The following is an 18,378-nucleotide window of genomic DNA, read 5'->3' as shown; positions in this document are numbered from 1 at the left end:
AAGCGCTGGGGGTGGTCAACTCCGGCGAAGAACGGGAAAGACCAAACACCAGTAACTACCCAAATCACCTGCAGAGGCAGAGAGCGCGGCGTCAAAGGGTGCATGCAAAACCGACTCGCCTGTACGCAGTTTTTCTCGCTGGAGTGGGAATAACAGCGGCCGCTTCAAGCGAAACCTGTTGCGATTTCCGGGGCTCCAGGCGGTCTTTTCCGGGGAGAGCCATGCGCCCCCCCTCCCCATCCCCCCCTTGAGGGCTATATGTTGCGTGAAATGACGGAGTCAGCATTAATATCACACAAATATTGGTGACCGCCTATGGCAGCGACGAAGCGGGTTTGGTGGGGGCCACAATACGCAGTTCGTCTTTAAAAAACCTTCTAAACACAGGCTGCCAGCTACGTTTATTTTACATGCTCATGAATATATGTTATGGTTCGAATACGTTTATGGAACATCCGTTGCCAATCTATTTTCAGCTTTCACTATTTCCGGAGTAACGAAAGAAAGCATGAGCAGCCTTTAATTCCGTTGCAAGGATATTAGTAGTTAGTGGCGAATGTATTTAGAGTACTACAAGTCTGCTCTACAGTAGTGTTGCTGTTTATGCACCGATTGCAAATTTAGGCCGTTTAGGTGAATTTACAGGGCGCGCCTCGACCCCGACCACGTATACCACTTCCGTGTTGGCCAAATCCCGTACAATATTACTTTAACTGCGGATACATGAAGACGATAAAACAGGTATTGTTTTTCACAAGCAGTGTCTCATTTTCTACAAAGATTGGTGGTTTGTATCAGGACCCAATCACCCTAAATACTGTTTTATTGATCGTTGGAGGTTAATGGCGCAAGGCCAACTGGGCAAGGAGCGCCAAAACAGCGGTTATGTGTGACGGGTGAAGATTTCAACACAAGACTCACTCAACAGGAACGAAAGTAAGATCAGTAAAAGACAATGAGGATGGCTGGTGTAGAACGGCAGGGGTCGTGATTATGCGTGATTTAAAATTAGGTCTAGAAATTTAACTTCTGCTAAGTATTTAAAAACGCGCTTGACAGAAAACATGGGATCGTCAGACAGGAAAAAAAATGGCAGCATCTCCACTCTGTGGATGATGGCGAGGGTGCGTAGTACGGGGATTCGAAGTGACATCTGATTTGCCCCCCCGACCGTCATTCGATTTAAGCCGTGAGTTGCACCTTTAGTATTCCCTAAATAAAACTGCAACTCACGGCTCAAATCAAATTTCGCTTGATTTTCGCTTGATGGTGGTGTGCGCACGGATGGACGCGGACGGGCATTGGGAGGTCCTAACGTACTCCGCACCGTTACAGGCGAGGGAGTAAGCCGTTTGACTCTCGGGTACTAACTCACGGTCGTAGCCCAATGGGCAAGACGGCTGACACTAACTCTGTCTGGTCTACCAGACACAGGCTCGAATCCTGCCGGTGCCTGTGTGATTTTTTGCAATGGTAAATGCTATGCTCGCGGACGCGGACGGACATTGTGCGGTCCTAAGGTACTCCGCACCTAAAACGTTGGGTGCAGTGGGATGTGTTGTCTATAAAGTTGTGGGAACTGTTTGCGTCGTGTTGTGTAAAGTGACTTGCATTGAATGAGTATTTGAACTACGGATAGGGCCTCTCCGAACCTGCTACACAGACGTATTGAAGACCCCGTAAGCATATACGGGTGTGCGACACGTGTGTGCCCTATCCGTAGCCTATAGCAAGGGCAACTTCTGTGTATCTGTTGCGTGTGTCAGTGGTGTATGGTCCCAGGTGTGGTTTTATTACGTGTAGCTTGTTATGTCTGTTTAGTCCACCTTACATGTGCAGCTTTCCCGCTCATGGCAGTCCTTTCAACAGCGATTACTTTGCAGTTATTTAGCGTAAATGAAAGTTATTTGCTAATATTGGGGGTGAAAACTTGCTTTGCGCACAGGTCCAAGTCTTGCACGTTTTGCGGCTAGGTTCATGAGCCATGGAAACTATCCCATAGAAATGCATGGGGAGTAATATTTGACAGCGAATTGCACATAAAATATTCAGAATCCTGGAATGTTCTTCTAGTGTTTTCCTCTCCACGTTGACGTCTTGCTTTGTGCCAAATATCACTTTCCTGAAGTTGGTTCCCTAGGTTCCTGAGAGGTCGGAATTTTGAGCGAGAAAGCTGGGTATGTGTTTTCTTTGCTCATTGCCCTTACGAATCCCAGCAACATGAAGCTTCAAACGAACCCTCAGCCTATGTTCTCTGTCCCAACTTAAATATTTCCCCTCTTCTTGTTGTTGCTCTTCGTCATCAAGTTCAGATTTTTCACTTGGCACTCCCGCGCCTCTGCTTGAACCTTTGTAGGGGACATCCATTCAAAGGTACACCTGATCCGCTTCTGTTGCGTTCCGCAGGCTACAGCGTAAACCAACACACACTGAAAATTCTCGCACTGCGATGTGGCCGCAAGAAACGCATTTTTCTCCCCGATTTTATCGGATTCGCTGTCAAGCTGAAGTACATGACCGGTACGTATCGCAGTTCCCCCTTTCCCTTATAGCTGCACACATGGCTACCGCGAATTCACCCCGATTCCCATGTCGCGCCCCGCCGATTCCAACGATTACGGCCCATTTTGGGCGAAGTGGGGGCTAATCGGGGCATGCGGCAGATCGCTCGCAATGTTGTTCAGTTAGCACACCCTCGTTTTCGTATTGAGTTCACACAAATGTGTCAATAAAATAGCCTGCTTATGATTCAGAGGAATGGAACAGATCAAATTCCCTCCGCTATTTTGGCGAAAAAACTGCTTACCTCAGTCTCATATCGGTTTTCGCTAGGTGTTGCGGCATAATGGGCGGTGCGACATTTAGCCCAACTTGCCAGGCAAACTGCCAGGCAGCAAAAACGCCCGTGTGTACGATATTTTGGCGCATGTTAAAGATCCCCAGGTGGTCAAAATTAATCCGGAGCCCTTCACTACGGCGCGCCTCGTCGTCTGCGTCGCGTCGGCGCGTTAAACCCTAATCAATCATCAAACAGCCAGGCAGCTTTCCAGGCATAAAAAAAAAAAAAAACATCGTGACAGGGCTGTGTTCAGTGCCAGAAACTGCTCGACCAAAAATCCCACTTCATTGAAAGTGTTAATCTCGGCATTCGTTAGCGCACGCTTGTGGCTCAGTTTGTCTAACATGAAATAACCAAACTCTATGATATAGGTTTATCACTTCGAGTTGGCTGTGCAGTCTGCCAAAGCGGACGTGAAGAAACGTTCATCTTTACTGCTGAAAACCAACAAAAAAAAATGCAGGTCACGGACGAATTAACGGCAAAAAAGGCGGTTGCATGGAGCTCGCATTGTGATACAGACGAATTCGTAACAGCTGTTACATAATAACTCTGCACCGTATATCCCGGAAATTCGGTTCATTGGAGATGTTGCTTTTCGACGGTGAGCATATCGTGTCCACTTGTTCTTTTCCAGGCGTCTATGACCACCTCTATCCCGACGAAGAGCAGCGAGCGGCTCTTAGCCTAAATGAGGTAAGCTGCAATTCACACAAATTTATAGGACGCCGACAAATGCAGCCTATTTTCTTTGCAGTGGCTTACCTGCACCATGTACTGCTAGCACGTTTCGGGCCGTGCCTCCCCGTGCTGCGACCTGCTGACAACACGAGGCATTTGGCGTGTAGGCGCCCGCCCTGAACTTGTTTCGGTTTAAATCTCAAGAATTAAGAATTACGTGTTTCTTCTCCTAATTCATTTCAGATCTGCACAGAAGGAGACGCTCTAATATATTTATGGGCTCGGTAATGCTGCCTCACAAGTTTGGTGTTAAAATAAACAATGAAAATGTAACAACCAACTCCAAGAAAGTGTCATGTCGTGTTTTGATCCTCAGTTTCATCGCGTATATGATGAGCTGCTTTCTTCATACGTTTTCTTGAGTGTTAGTCAACGGGGGCACTAGGAATAAACGAATGAGCCGTTTTAAATTAATCTGCGCTGCACACTCAGTAAGCCAATTATAAAAAGAAAAAAAAACGTGCACTGCGCCAGTGACTTTTCACAACTTGTTCAGTGAATCGCCAAGCACGGTTAAGATACCCCCATGAGATTAAGAGCAAAATGGATTACGGAGCCCTCAAAAGGCGCCAATGAGTAAAATTTTCCAGTATACTTTACAAAACGACGATTGAATATGGCGCAAAAGAAAATCGCCCGAAATGAAGCAGGAATGAAGAGCCCCATTAGAAGGGCGAGGAAGCTTTTAAATTGAAGCTGGTAACCTTACACCTATGGTTCTTTTCTTTGCACTTTATTTCGCCTCTCTACTCTCTTCTGCACACGCGCCGCTCATCTTGCGAGAGAGCAATCTGTTTTTATTTTTACCCACAGGCCTATCCGCACCGCCAACTGACTATATATATATATATATATATCTAGTCATTGTTAATATAATGAGAATCCAAAGCAAAGACGGTAGTTAACCGCCAATCTTGCTACGCAATGAGCGCGGTAGCAATTTGGCCGGTTGAATAAAAATTAACACGGAATGCGCATGCGCCGCGGATCTCGAAGTAGTGAAAAAAAAAATGAAGTGCAAAAAAACTTTACCGTCCCTTCTTAAAGTTGAGCGAAGCGCGAAAGCTTTCTGGCATCAAAACTGCGTCAAAAGTACGTCAAAACCTTCGCTAAAAGTCCGTTCAACCTTCAAAGGCCCGAACCACGAACGAAGAACGAACGCACCCACCCGACCATTTTTCGTGTGCTAAGTAAAAACATCCACGAACAACCTAAATGTATACCGATACGTGGTTTATGAGGTCAAGCTATACTGTTGTACTCCTTCATGACCGATGCGCGCATTGCCTAATCTACAGAACCATTCTCTTCTCGCGATCTTCAAGTTACCGCATGAGCACAATGGAAACCCGGCCGGATACACGCATGCGCCGAGTGTCCGGAGATGTTATCAGACTTTTCGGTCGACCAACCGGTCTACGGGGAAATGCATTAGTTTTGTGGAAGGACGCCATCAGTCTCACTCAGAAAGCTTTCGCTTTAAAACGCTACCGCCGCGCGCGTTCTTCAGCACTATATATGTCCATACAGTCACCCCTTAAAAGTTTGCCTTCAGTGAAAATGCAAAGCTTTGAAGAGGCTCGTGACGCACAGAGCTTCTATTTAGCGCTGTTTTTGTAGAGGTTGGCAGCAACGTCTACCAAGCACATTAGTGGCCTTCCCCTCCAGAATTGAAAGATATGGCTGAGGGACAATTAGCCTCAGCTGCTTTTATTCTCCTCAAGATCACAACGCCCACTGCTCACCTCGTCCGTCTTTTGCTTCACGTGTACGGGCCTACAGCGCAAATATGAATGTACGGACGGTGCTCCTGTGCAAGCACGCCTTGATGTACAACGGTACTGGGAGCGGAAGAGAACAGGGCAGAGCATTCGCGCCTTTATACTTGCTGTTTGAAATTTGCACCTGTATTACAACTACGGCGTGCCCCATAACGTTCTCCGCTGTTTGGGTCACTACCGGTTCACCACACAGGCTGTTCTCAGTACTTCGCTTCGGCCATCGTACTTCTAACGTGACAGCGTTGCTCACTGAGTGACTTTCCGTGGGTGCCAGTCGTCCACAGCTGCCGTTATTATCAGCCGTGCTTATTAAGCGTCTGCTAACTGAAAGACATCGTCATTGTCAACCGGAAACTAAGACGGTGGCAGCCAGAAGCGTGCACCCACCCGAAGCTGAAATCGGCTGCAGCGAGAAGCCTGGAGTGGGAAAAGGAAGAGGAACGCTGGTAGGATCAGCGACAATGATAATACAGCAGAGGAATATAAGCGGGCATACGATATTTCAGCAAGCGTCGCGCCTGCGCAATAAAGCTTGTTCTCCCACCGTACGGTGCTCGGCAAACACGGTCGCCAGCCATGCTCGCGACTGACGCCATCACCGAAACGCCTCTGAAGCAATTGATGTCCCATTTGCACCCAAATGCTGTAAAAACCGTCCAAAATTAGCGCGAGGCCCTCAAGAACCAATAAAAAGCCTAGATTGTGAACAGAAATGACCTGAAATGGGACATTATTAGTATAATGGCCCATTGAAATGGGCCATTATACCCTGTACGTAACATTTAATAACACGGATTTGCCAATTGCTTTTCGAATGTAGCGTGTACCGGTCACCACCGCACACTATGTATGCCAAACGGTGCACTTGCGCGCCACGCGGGCAAGTGAGGCCTAGTTACGACCTTTACGAAACATACTATTCGCAGCACTGAGGCTGTCGCATTCTCACTCAAATTCAGCAGCACTCCGCAACTGCAACTCTTGCGGCCACATGATAAGCCACACAAGAGTAGATACCTCACTATTTATTTTTCTTTTTTTTCTTTTTTTTTAAATGCAGCGAAATCATTTCTTCCCAGAAGACGCCTTCTCAGAAGACGCTACAACAATATGGCGCACGCCGATTTGCTCTTGCGTGATATCATTTTCTTTAAAGGAGCCATGAAGACAAAACACAAGTTTGGTTCATTCAAAAGATTACCTCGTTAGAATCATACTGACGCTACTTGTAACGTAAACTTCGCTCAAATAAGCTATATAAGTAGGAAAAAAGGGAATGGCCATGCGACCCACTAGCCCATTTCCTGCCACAGAACCTATGATGTCATACCAGCCTGCTCTGCGATTGACGGAGGCCGGCAAAAGGCAAACGCAAATTAGGCAGAGCTTATAAGCTTTCCGAACGCACTATTTACGCCTTAATGTAATGCATATCCATTTAACAGCAGTAAGAATTGTGCGGTAAACAACAAAAGTTACGAAAATGCACGTAAACATAGAAGTACCGATGCGCACTGCTGTTTGTACTGGGCGCACTATGCTCGTTTTAGCTGCACAGCAGTCCGATGCTTTGGAGTGGCGTAAGCGACGTTGCCTTACGTGACCCTGTTTGTCAAGCATACTCTATGTTTCACGAAACGATTACATTCTACCGTAACAAAAACAAGCCAGGTGTAAATGCGGTCAAAAACAAAGCAACGGCGGAGTGCTGAGAGCGTCATCTGGGAGGTTGGACGGCAAGCAAGGCTGCAGAGCCGAATGGCGCAGTGGAAGTTCGTTTGTATACGCGCCGTTGTGACTTCATTGCTGATGTCACCAAAACACACTATTTTGCGGGAGAATCGAAACCACATCCAAGAGCGATACCAGGCGGAAGAGCACCGGAGCCGGACATTTACCGTACATACCGACAGAGAGGCGATGGAAAGACTCGGTAGCATCGGATCCACAAGCCACCTCATCAAGACGATTGCGAACAGACTTCGCACAACGAAATACATTACCGTGCGGGTGGACTTGGTGCCGGGACACACGGGTGGCGTCGTGAACGAGGCCGCCCACGCGTGGGCGAGCGACGAAGCAAGTATCCGCTCCGACCCATCATACCCTGTTCCCCCAGCACGGCACGGCCCAGACCCTGCGGACCACAGAGCCGCTGCCAAGCAAGACAGCAAAGCTTCGTGCCGCTATACCCCATGACCCCCGACCACTGCCGGGAGGACTTCCCAGGGGCGCCCAAGTCCTGATACACAAAATAAGAGCCGGTGCTGCTCTTATGGAGGACGTGCTTGCAAAGTGGCGGGCATACGTTCCCCGACGCTCAAGACAGTTGGGAGAACCCCCGAGCGCTCCAGGCAGACGACCATCGTGACCTGCTCCTCGTGTCACGCGCCAACGAGGCTCACAATGCAGCACATGCTGTGGGAGTGCCCGGGCTCGCGGCGGAGAGAAAAGCACATCTTCCGCCGAACATCAAGACCCTCCAGGAGTGGGCATCGCCTCCTCTGGGCCGGAGTCACCCAAAAGAGGCTGTTACGTCCGTGTGGACTTTCGCAAGTACCACGGGGATATACAAAAGGAGGTAGACGTCCTCACCTCCTTTACCGCCTCCCCAACCCTGACTATAGACCTTGAGTCCCGCCTTCTGAATAAGAGAGAGAAACAACATCTTTATTGCCTGCGAGATGTTACCTACTGTCGCCGGCCTCCTGGGGGGGGAGGCAGCGTGTTCGGCCGCTGGCGTTCAAGGGCCGCCAGCGCAAGCTGAACGGCCTCCCGCTGTAGGTTGCAGTCTGTGCTGGCCACCGCACTGGCAAGGCGTGGTGGCAGCGTGTCCATGAGTGGGTCTGTCTCTTGGCACTCCCATAACACGTGCACCATGGTGGCTCGATCCCTGCCGCACACCGCACACACATCACTTTGGTATACCTCCGGGCATACATGCTTTGCGAGTACTGGCGTCCATATTGCGCGTGCCTGCAGCTGTCGTAGCAGTACTGCCTCCCGTCTGGTGAGATTCCGGTGTGGTGGCGGATAAGTCCTTCTGTTTTCTCGATACCAGGTCAGCACCCCTTTATATGTGCCAACCGGTATCATCCCGTCATTGTCGCCTTCCGTAGGTCGAGGGCTCAGGGCAGTGCCGTGGCCGGTGAGCACATGCGCTGCTCGGTCTGCTTCCTCGTTACGGTTCGCACCCGTGCTCACCGGGCCCATATGCGCTGGGAACCACCTGATGGTCACTGGCACTAGTCGTTGTGGTAGGGCCCCGCACACCCTAGACGCGAACGAGGACACTTTGTTTGTAGCGAAGTTCATAACCGCACTACGCGAGTCGCTTAACACTGTTGTGCACTTTGGGTTAGTTAGGGCTAGTGTGATGGCCAGCTCTTCTGCTTGGTTGGAGTCCCGAGCCCGTACGCTGCCCGCCGTGTACAGCTCCCCTGAGGTTGCCGCGACCACGGCCACAGCGTACGTGCCCGGGCGGTCTGGGTATGCCGCCGCGTCGACATAGTATGCACCAGTGTCCGCGGCATATGTAGCGGTGAGGGCCTTTGCTCTGGCCAGGCGACGTTCTTGGTTCATCTCTGGGTCCATATGATTGGGAATTGGTGGAACCTGCAGAAAGCGAAGCAGCGCGCGCGGCAGCGGCGATCGGTCCTTGTCCCCCTGCAGCCTCGTTTGAGAACCTATTCTTTGTAAAATCGATCTGCCTGTCTTTGTCTGTGCTAGTCTTGTGAGTTGTGCTGTATGTTGGGCCTCTGCTATTTCGCTTAATGTGTATAGGAATTATATTTTTTCTTCCTTTCATTTTCTGATATCTACATCGGTCACGCGTCCCTCCCAGGGAACGAGGCGACTAATGCCTCTGCCCACGGTGTACGTTCCCGGGGCGACCCCGTCTCTCAATACCGCGTTTATACAACGACATCTTGGCTCGTCATCGGGTTCAACGAGAAACATTTCCTTCCTCCACCTCAATCCACCCATGTCTGAGAGAATGCTCCGCAAATTTCATGCGAATACCTTTACTCACGGAACTCTACTCCACGCAATCTATACGTGCCTTCAAGCGACATCGGAGAAGGCGCCCCGTACCCTCCATAGGTAAGGTCCCTGAAATTACTAAGGTAGCGCCATCTTTAGATCTCGACGTCTTTCGCCCTCGCCCGCGCTCCTTTCCTCCTTCGTTTTTTTTTTTCATTTTCTTTTTCGCCGGCAAACGCCGCGCGCCATTGGCCAACGGCCAGTGACGTAGTACCTCGTCCCCGGCGTTGTTAGTTTTTTCTTCTCTTCGGCGCCACTGTCCATTTAAATTCGCCATTTTAGGCTCAGCTGCCTCGGAGCAGGCCTTATCGAAGCCGCCAGCGTATAACAACCGATAACAACCGAAGAGTCAGCTGCTCGTTTCAAACAAGTGTTGCACGGCGTCACTTTATGTAGCTTCGCGATGCCGAGTTGTGCCTTCGGCTGCTCGAATAAGGTAAGTGCAGTCCCGGCCAGCTCGGCTGTAGCAAGCTGTAATTTATCAAAGCCCACACATGAATCAATGTTAGCTGTACAGCATAAAAAGGATTCACAATTGCGCTTGTTAGCGCGCTTCTGGCCTTGGAATACGGTAGTTATTATAGAACTGGGCACTACAGCTAATTGTTAGCTGAGCGCATTCTTTAACTGCGCGTTCTTTGTGCCAGCCTTTTCCAGATATGCCCGACAGGGTCTTACTCGAAGTAATTGTGAACGCCAATCGCACGAACATTGCTATGCCACTGACGCACTGCCAAAAGTACAGCCGTCATGGGCGAGGCCAACGAGGAGACGCGAGAACTTTGACCCTGACAGCAGCCTATAACGACGTGAAGGTGACATATATTTTGCAACAGCGTCAAAGCACCGGAAAATGCACGGAATAAAGGTGGCATGAATGTCAGTAGCTAATGCGGGACGCACACTGAGCGCTGCCTAATTGATCTACAACTAACGCAAAAAACGCGAACGCAAAAAAGCCAGCGAAGCGCTCGAACTGCCGCGAACCAAGGTCACCGCGAACCATGCGCAAGCCCTCTGTGCAGCGCTTGCACACCACAACTTAATCACGCAAATGCAAGAACGTAATTACTGTAACAGAGCAATTTGAAACGTACACGTTCGATCCTTTCGCGTTCACGAACTATCCTGAACATGCCGCACCGCACACATAAACAAACACCGCGCTGTCCGTATGCGCCAGCGGCATCCATTCCGCAAATATCCCCTTCTACACAAAAATATACAACAAAGCAGCCTCACTTAGGGCGTGTTGGTAATACGGCGCTCTAGAACTACTATGTAACAGAGCAGTTTGAAACGTCCACGTTCGATCCTTTCGCGTTCACGAACTATCCTGAGCATGCCGCACACGTAAACAAACACCGCGCTGTCCGTATGCGCCCGCGGCATCCACCCCGCATATATCCCCTTCTAGACAAAAATATACGACAAAACAGCCTCACTTAATGCGTGTTGGTAAAACGGGGCTCTATCAATACTATTAATGCTACCAAAGAGCGATTGCGGCGCGAAAACAAGAGCAAACTGCACGAAAAACTGCAGCGAGCGGCCCGAATCGTTGCGAGGGCGTCTGCTCTGAGGAAGCCAACAAAAGGACCGCGGCGCCGTGGGTGAGGGGAGAGAAAAAAGCATCCCCCTCGCGAGGGGCACGATCAAATGCAGAGCATTTCTGCGGGGGGGCGCGCCTGCAAGTCGTATGGATTACGTATTGGTTGTTGTTGTTGTAATTGTTGTCTTCCAGCGTAGACATTGTCGATGAAGTCGATGGTGAAACGTGCCGTGAACCCCCTGCCGCGGCTATGACGCAACGTGGAGCGGCTATGACGCAACATGGCGCAGCTATGACGCAACACAATCCAACACAATCCACTTTAATCCAATCCAATCCAAATCCAAGCCAATCCAATCGAATCCAATCCAATGCTCCTCGCGAGAGAGTGTTATAGCGCCGAAATCGCCACCACGCGAACGCGTGATGCTTACGTCACGATCACGCCACAGATGTAGCGACCGCAGCGCGCGCGAACGACATATGTGGTTTAAGCGCGAACCGACCGCGGCGAGAGAGCGCGATGCGAGCGCCCCACCTGTTCTTGCGCGCGAACCTAACGCGGCGAGAGACGGTGTTGCGCAAGTCCCCACCTGTTGTGCGCCCGAACCGAACGCGGCGAGAGAGGGCGTTGCGAGCGGAGAGAAGGCGAGGAGGACGCGGGGGAGAGGGCGCACCTCTGGCCGACGGTTGAATGAGTCAAGGATATAAGGCACGTTCGTAACCTTCCGTTCTGTGTCGGCTTTGTGGCTCAGTTGGTAGAGTACCGTGCACCTTGCGTTCCGCCCGCAGAGTCGTAGGATCGAAACCTGGCGCCTGCAAGTATTTATATAGTGTAGGGGGAGCGATGCGGACGCGGACTACGGACGCCAACGCGGGTGACATCGTGAGTTACTGAAATGCTCTGCATTTAAAAAGAGGAGGGCAGCGGAGAAGGAGGGAGCAGTTGGCGCTACCTTAGTAATTTTAGGGACCTTATCCATAGGTAGGCGGACATCATCTTCCACGACAGAGAAGCAGTTCCGGATTAAGGTGGGGCCTAAGGTGGCTAGCCCAAGTCTGAGGTCTCCAAATTTCAGGGGCCCCATTTGGCCGTTAATTTTTTTTTATTAGTGTGCTGACTGCCCAAGTTGGCACCGCGGCGGGTAGACACAAATGCACAGCCCGGACTCACGGTGTAAGAGTATTTAGGTGTTGACACTCGCCGGCCCCCGCGGCGGAGAATGCGGCCAGGTCGTGTTCGCCCTTAGTACATGCGCAGACCGCAGCGGCGCGGGGGCTCTGCGAATAAAGCCCGTTCTACATGGAGCGAATTTCGCCTGCGAATCCGCTGGAACGAACATTCGCACTTGCGAAGTTCGCAATGCCTGGAATTGTCGTCTACATGGGGCCTGCGAACGCCGCGATTTTCGCATTTCAGATGCGCCTTGTTTGCAGACTGAATTAAGTTTGCCACCAGCAAAGGTTGTTGTGATTTTAACAAGGGTGGTTTTATTTTACTTTCTTGGCAAGTTGTTTCTGCCTTGTTTGTGCTAAATATAAGTTTATTTGCGGTTTTATATAAGAATCGCCAATTCTTTATCAATATACGCACACACAGCAGAGAAGACAAACGTTCTGGTGTGCTCGCGCTTTTGTCGCGCTCATACAACCAACGCCATCTGGTTTCCAAGCGTGCAAGTGGTGCCGAGCTGTGCTCCTATTGGCCGCAGGTCCGGCCCCTCTACGCCGCACACGCCGCACGAGCGGCGTTTGCTCGACCGCTTCAAATGTTTGGCACTTTGCCGCAGCAACGAAAAAAGGTGGTTTTGCCGCACGAGCGGCGCCGCAACAGCGAATTCGCAGGCGAAATCGCTCCATGTAGTACGGGCTTAAGGGGCCGGCTATCGCTTGCGGAGTAGCGGGCGCAGCTGCGGTGGATGCGCGGCATGCTTGACTTTCCGTGTCATTCACGCTGCGTTTCGGTCTTTTCTGCTGCCAGAGTGAGGAGTAGACATTATTATTCAGCTTCCACGTTGTGTTCGTCACCGATCACTGCGGCACCAGCCGCAGTGAGCGCTGGGGAACTCACGCGGTACAGCAAGGCGACGCTGCCAGGATATCACGGCCCATGTGCTTTTCGATGGCAAATCTGTGCGAACGGTACTTGTAATGCATTGTGTTTTCTCCAGCAAGAAAGGCGACTTGTAGTTAAAAATATGTGTTACACATAACGGCTTTTAGCTTTCGTGGAACAAAAATATTTTTTTATCCTTATGCTGAATGTATACATGCATAATCAAAAGCCTAGACAGAGCATTGCTATTTACACAGCGAATCGTTATATTAAAATGTAAAAACAAGGATAACAAGAATGTTGGTTTGTTCAGAAGTATGGTTCTTATACGTATCCGTATTTTTGTGCAGATATTACGTTGACGAAACAAATACCACAGACATTACTAAAGCAGAAAAACGAAAATTGTCTCGCCGCAGGATCTATTTCTTTTTATTTTTTTACCTGTGGCGTATAGCAACCCCCGAAAATAATTTCTGGATACGCCATTGTGGGAAATAATAGACACCGCAATTCGAGGCTTCAAATTAAAACCAAACGGGATTATTCAAATCGTACAGAACACGGGCACCAGTTGCATTCTTTCGCTGATGCCGCAGTCAGTGTTACACTTATGTTGTTCGATTGAGCTCCCTGATCAGTAAAATCTCACAATATCAAAAGTCTGGAGGTCACAAGGTCCCCGGACGAAATAATTGAGGCTTCCACAAATTTTGACAAAAAAAAAAAAAACGTGCATAGATAAGGACAAAAAAAGGAAACAGAAACATGAGCTCTTGTATTTTTCTTTATTCACCCTTGTCTACGTGCAGTTTTTTTGTCAAAATGTGGAACAGAACTAGTTACCCCAAGTTCCAAATTTATTAGACATAATTGAGGCTATCGATGCCGGTATCTTCCATGTGTTTTCAAAGAAGCATTTACACATGCATACCACACGCCGTATGCCATGGCAGCGATGCGGTTAAGTTTATACAGCAATCGCGGGCCCAGTTTTTACCCGCTGCACATCTTGGTTTAACATAATACGTTTATAAAGCTGTATAATTTGCCCTGACCCTACTAAGTTCGGCGGAGAACTTTGTGGTCGACGAAGTCGCCTTACCACGCCGACTGTAATTATTCCAAACTGATGGTGGTGGAGAAACATTTATTGAAGCGAAAGAGGTTCGCGCTTGAAAGCGGGAGAAGACGTCAGTCCAGAGCCCCTGCGGCGGCTGCGGTTCTGCGTGCCCGGTCCACCAACTGTCACTGGTCCTCAGGATCCGAACTGCACAGCGCGGCCTCCCACTGCTCGAGGGTGGGGGTGTGAATAATGGGCGCTGCTGGTGTGTTTTGGCAAGCCCACGTGGTGTGGTACAGTGTTGCATGTTCGCTGCAGTGTGGGCATGTTGTTGGATATATTGTGGGGTGTATGATGTGCAGGAAGCTAAGGTGGGGGTATGTGTTTGTCTGTAGTTGCCGCCAGGCTACAGCCTCCTCTCGGGTGAGCTTCTGGTGTGGTGGTGGGTAGGCACATCTCTCAAGGCGGTGGTGTTGCAGAAGTGCACGGTACTGCTGCTGGATAGGCTCTGGGACACGGAGCGACTGGTGCGGTGCCCGGAGGGTGCATGCTCGGGCTGTAGCGCGTGCTCGCTCATTTCCGTCAAGCCCTGCGTGACCTGGTGTCCATATTAGTACAGTTGGGTTTAGGGTGTCCCTGTGCTTTTTTAGTAGTGGGAGAGCGCATATTGAGATCCGACCGTTGCCGTAGTTTCTGCATGCCTGCTGGCAGTCTGTAATTATATGAAGTGGGCTATTCGAAGTTGGAGACGTCATCGCCAGTGCGATGGCCGTTTCTTCGTATTCAACGATGTTTTTGGTTTTTACGGTCGCAGTGCGAACGACATCGCCCGAGCCGTCAATGACGCTAACTGCTGTGGCTGGATGGGACGCCTAGTGGGCCGCGTCCGTGAAGCGCACCCGTGCTTGTCTGCGCCGTACGTGATGCTCAGGATGCATGTTTCGCGGGAGCGGAGCAACCCTGATGGGCGCGCGGATGTCCTGAGGAACAGTTTCCGGACGAGGGTGGCTGACATCCGCCAGTCCCAGTTTAGAGTCGCGTCAGTATTTTATATCTGGGCGTGCACGCCTGTGTTTCCGTGAGATAGACAACCGCTCAGCACCGTCGGTATCGTCGTGAAAGCCGAGCTTGATAGAGAAACGCCAGGGATATTTTTACTGACAATTTTCGCGTCGAGTAGGCAGCACTGCAGTGCCTTAGCCATTAAAATGTCGCATATGTATTGTCTTGGTTTAGCTTCGTTCCGGGCCATCGCGCATACAACGGCGCAGGCGTCACGCTACACAGCAAAACATCGCGGGTTGTGTGCCTAGCTATGGAGGTAGCATTTCTGATACAGGCGAAATACGAAAGGGTCACTGACGTCTCTGGACACGTTAAAGAACCACAGTTGGACGAATTTCACCATATTCTCTACACGGCAGGCATTACCACCTCACACCTTGGGTGATTTACACTGCTCAAGCAACATTTTATGCTACGCATAGGCCCTTCGGTCCAAACAGCGAGCGTGTGCGTTTAGCACAACCCTTTATTTTAAAATGCGGTAAAGTAACCACGCTCTCGGGAGTCATGCGGATGAGCAAAAAAAAATATTCGCAATAGAAGCGTTTCGACAACGAGCTCGAAAGGGTCGCACGACCGCGTTCTCGCTGCTGTTCCGCGCAGTGCTGCAGTTTCTGTGAGTAAAAATGAAAGTAGTTCAAAATTATTTGGTGTCGACAGCATTTTCAATCTGTGTGTGCCTGTCTGCAATTTAAAAACTTCAAGTACACGCCGCTCCATCGAACGATCCCACAACACCTGCATTACGGCTGCCGTAGCTCGGCGAGCAGACAGGCCCTCGTGGCGGGGTGCACTCTGGCGGCGTTCCGGAGAAGCGCATGGAGCGGCGAACAAGATCTGGCCGCGCCGCCGCGCGCAGTGTCAGCACCTAAATATTCTTACACCGTGACACAAATGCACAGCCCGGACTTTACGGGTGATAGCCCTTTGATTTAGCCCGACGAAAGCCCCGAGCTGCGCTCTCTTTTCGGTACACGCACCGTTTGGCACGCTGGCGTTTCGGTGCAAGGAGAAATCGAGGCATGCGATTATTTGGCGAATTTCCGAAGAACGTTCCGAAGTGTTGAAACCGAAGGGACATTACTGGTATCATTGTTATAGGTATAATTCTTTGTTATAGAGCCAAATCAGACAAAAGACAAGTTTGCTTTGTCTGCTTTGTCCCTATAACAGTGATACCAATTTTATCCCAGGCTTCAAACAGTCAAGATAAAGCATGACAAGGAGTGGCCACTCTTCTGCCACTTTCTCTATGACGTCACAGAAACTAATTTTGTTCGATTGGCGGCCTAAGCAACCACCAAAAAACACGACTTGGTGAGTATAGTGGGGCCTCTAATTCTATTTGATTTTATCACCTGAATGCTGAGGTGCAGTTAACGCACTGATAAGTATGTTTTAAACCAAAGCTTTCTAACGGAAGACGTTCTTAACAAAATAAATCGCAAGAATTATTAAAAAAATCTTTCAATTTTTCTGATACAATGACGTGGTATGGGCAGAAGCGACGCTGTAAACGACACCCTTCGCCATCAAAGACACAAAAGGAAGATAAATTATGCCCGTATTTTTCATTCCGTGCAGCCACAGCAGGAAAATTGGGGCCCTTGCCCGGATTGGTGTTTCAGAAGACCAGAAAATATGAAACATTGCTTCCAATAGGTGAAAGTGGAGCAAAAAAAACATGCTTTTATTCCATGAACGATCTGGAAGGTGAAAGAGGCGAGCGCGCACATCGTGGGGCGCGTCAATGTTCCTGCTTCTAAAGGCACATTCCCACTGGCGCTGCGCCTCGTCGCGCGACGAAAAGCGACGTCGCAAAGCGACGAGCCGGCCGTCGCTTTTCGGCGTTTTGCGACGGAGGAGCCGATCGCTCTCGGTCCGAATTCCCTCGTCGCGCGACGGCCCCGCAAAACCGGTAAGCCAATCATGGCCGCGGAGTAGGCTGACGTAGCCGGAAACGAAACGTTTCTTTACATCCGGTATGCAAACGCTGCGGGCGGGTGGGCGAGGACGAGCCACGAGCCGCCGCCTCCACCGCCGCTGTATGGTCCCTAGAAATATGCCGCTGGCTCGCTCGGCCAGGCGCTTGGCCCGCTATCGCTGTACCCGCCGGGTCGGGCCGGCAAGCAACTTCCCGTGTGCATCGGTTCTTTGGTCAGTGGCTTCAGCGTACGCGTGCACTAATCAACGAATAGCGTGGAACTCATCAGTGTGGAGAAGCGTGTATGGATTGTAAAAGCAAGTAATCATCGTATAGAGCTAGGTGGACAGCGAGACGGTAGGTTGACTTGCAGCCTCATCGTACTATGGGTGCTATGGGCGACTGGTAAACACGCGTAGAGTTCGGTGGCGTCAGAACATTGCGCCTGTGAAAAGAAGCGACATTTGTGGGCCGTGATGCGGGTGTTGTGGCGTGAAAGCAAGCGTGTGCATTTCTTCGTGCAATAATATGTTGAAAAGAGCGTTCTTGAGTTTGTTATTTTCTGCTCCTCCCGCAACCCGTAAATGTTTTCGGCATTGCTCCAGGTTAGTAGCATGTGTTTTAGTTTTATTTCTACCTGCTTTTGTCGCGTAACATCATTTTCTTTGACTGCGAATGGTTGACGCACCAACAAGGTCGTACAAGTCGGGAAGCAGCTGCGCTGAACGTAGTCGCATCATCGCTCATCGCAAGTGCGAACACCACCTCAAGGCCTCATCGCGCGACGCGCGCCGTCGCGCGACGAGACAAATCGCCAGTGGGAATGTGCCTTAACGATTGCTCATGGGCAGGAAATCTGGCGCCACTGTCTAGGGGAGCCGCGCTTCGGCGAGCGTTCCGTCATGTACCGTTCACTGTAGTACCGGGAAGGCACGTGTCCTTGACACGGCTCATGAACAGGCTGAAAAGTTGGCTCTGGCTGCAAAAAAGCAGCAGTATTACTGCAAAAGGTTCATCAAATTAGTTTTGCTTTTATAAAATTGAACCTTCTAAAAAAACTAATTTGTCAGTGATTATGTAGAAGCTTCATGCACGATGAACAAGAAAGAAATGTCACCCTTTTTTGTTGATTTTGGCTTAGAGACAAAAAAGAAGCCATATGGCTAGCTAAGCCAAGTAGGCGGGGAACGTCGCTCAGTGGCGCCGCCCACGGCGGCCCGCGACTGCAGCGACAGATTTCCGTCTAGTATATATTAGTATGAAACTTTATGGGCTGAAGCATCTGACGCAGTCGCTATTATTGTAGAGAAAAG

At 50.1% G+C, this 18,378-nt stretch overlaps 1 protein-coding gene across 1 annotated transcript in view; it reads left to right on the top strand.

Moving 5' to 3' along the window:
• LOC144146022 (calpain-A-like) overlaps positions 1 to 3,844 on the top strand; it is a 43,944-nt gene extending 40,100 nt beyond the window's left edge. Inside the window, exons 17-19 of the mRNA XM_077677938.1 lie at positions 2,407 to 2,520; positions 3,477 to 3,535; positions 3,597 to 3,844. Of these exons, the coding sequence (XP_077534064.1) occupies positions 2,407 to 2,520; positions 3,477 to 3,535; positions 3,597 to 3,623 (200 nt within the window). The 3' untranslated portion in view covers positions 3,624 to 3,844. The remainder of the gene's footprint in view (positions 1 to 2,406; positions 2,521 to 3,476; positions 3,536 to 3,596) is intronic.
• Positions 3,845 to 18,378: the final 14,534 nt, after the last annotated feature.

This window comes from Haemaphysalis longicornis, unplaced genomic scaffold (assembly GCF_048455015.1).
Source record: "Haemaphysalis longicornis isolate Haplotype H1 unplaced genomic scaffold, Haemaphysalis longicornis Haplotype H1 scaffold_7, whole genome shotgun sequence".
NCBI classification, from domain to species: domain Eukaryota; kingdom Metazoa; phylum Arthropoda; class Arachnida; order Ixodida; family Ixodidae; genus Haemaphysalis; species Haemaphysalis longicornis.
This window is presented reverse-complemented; position numbering and strand designations above follow the sequence as displayed.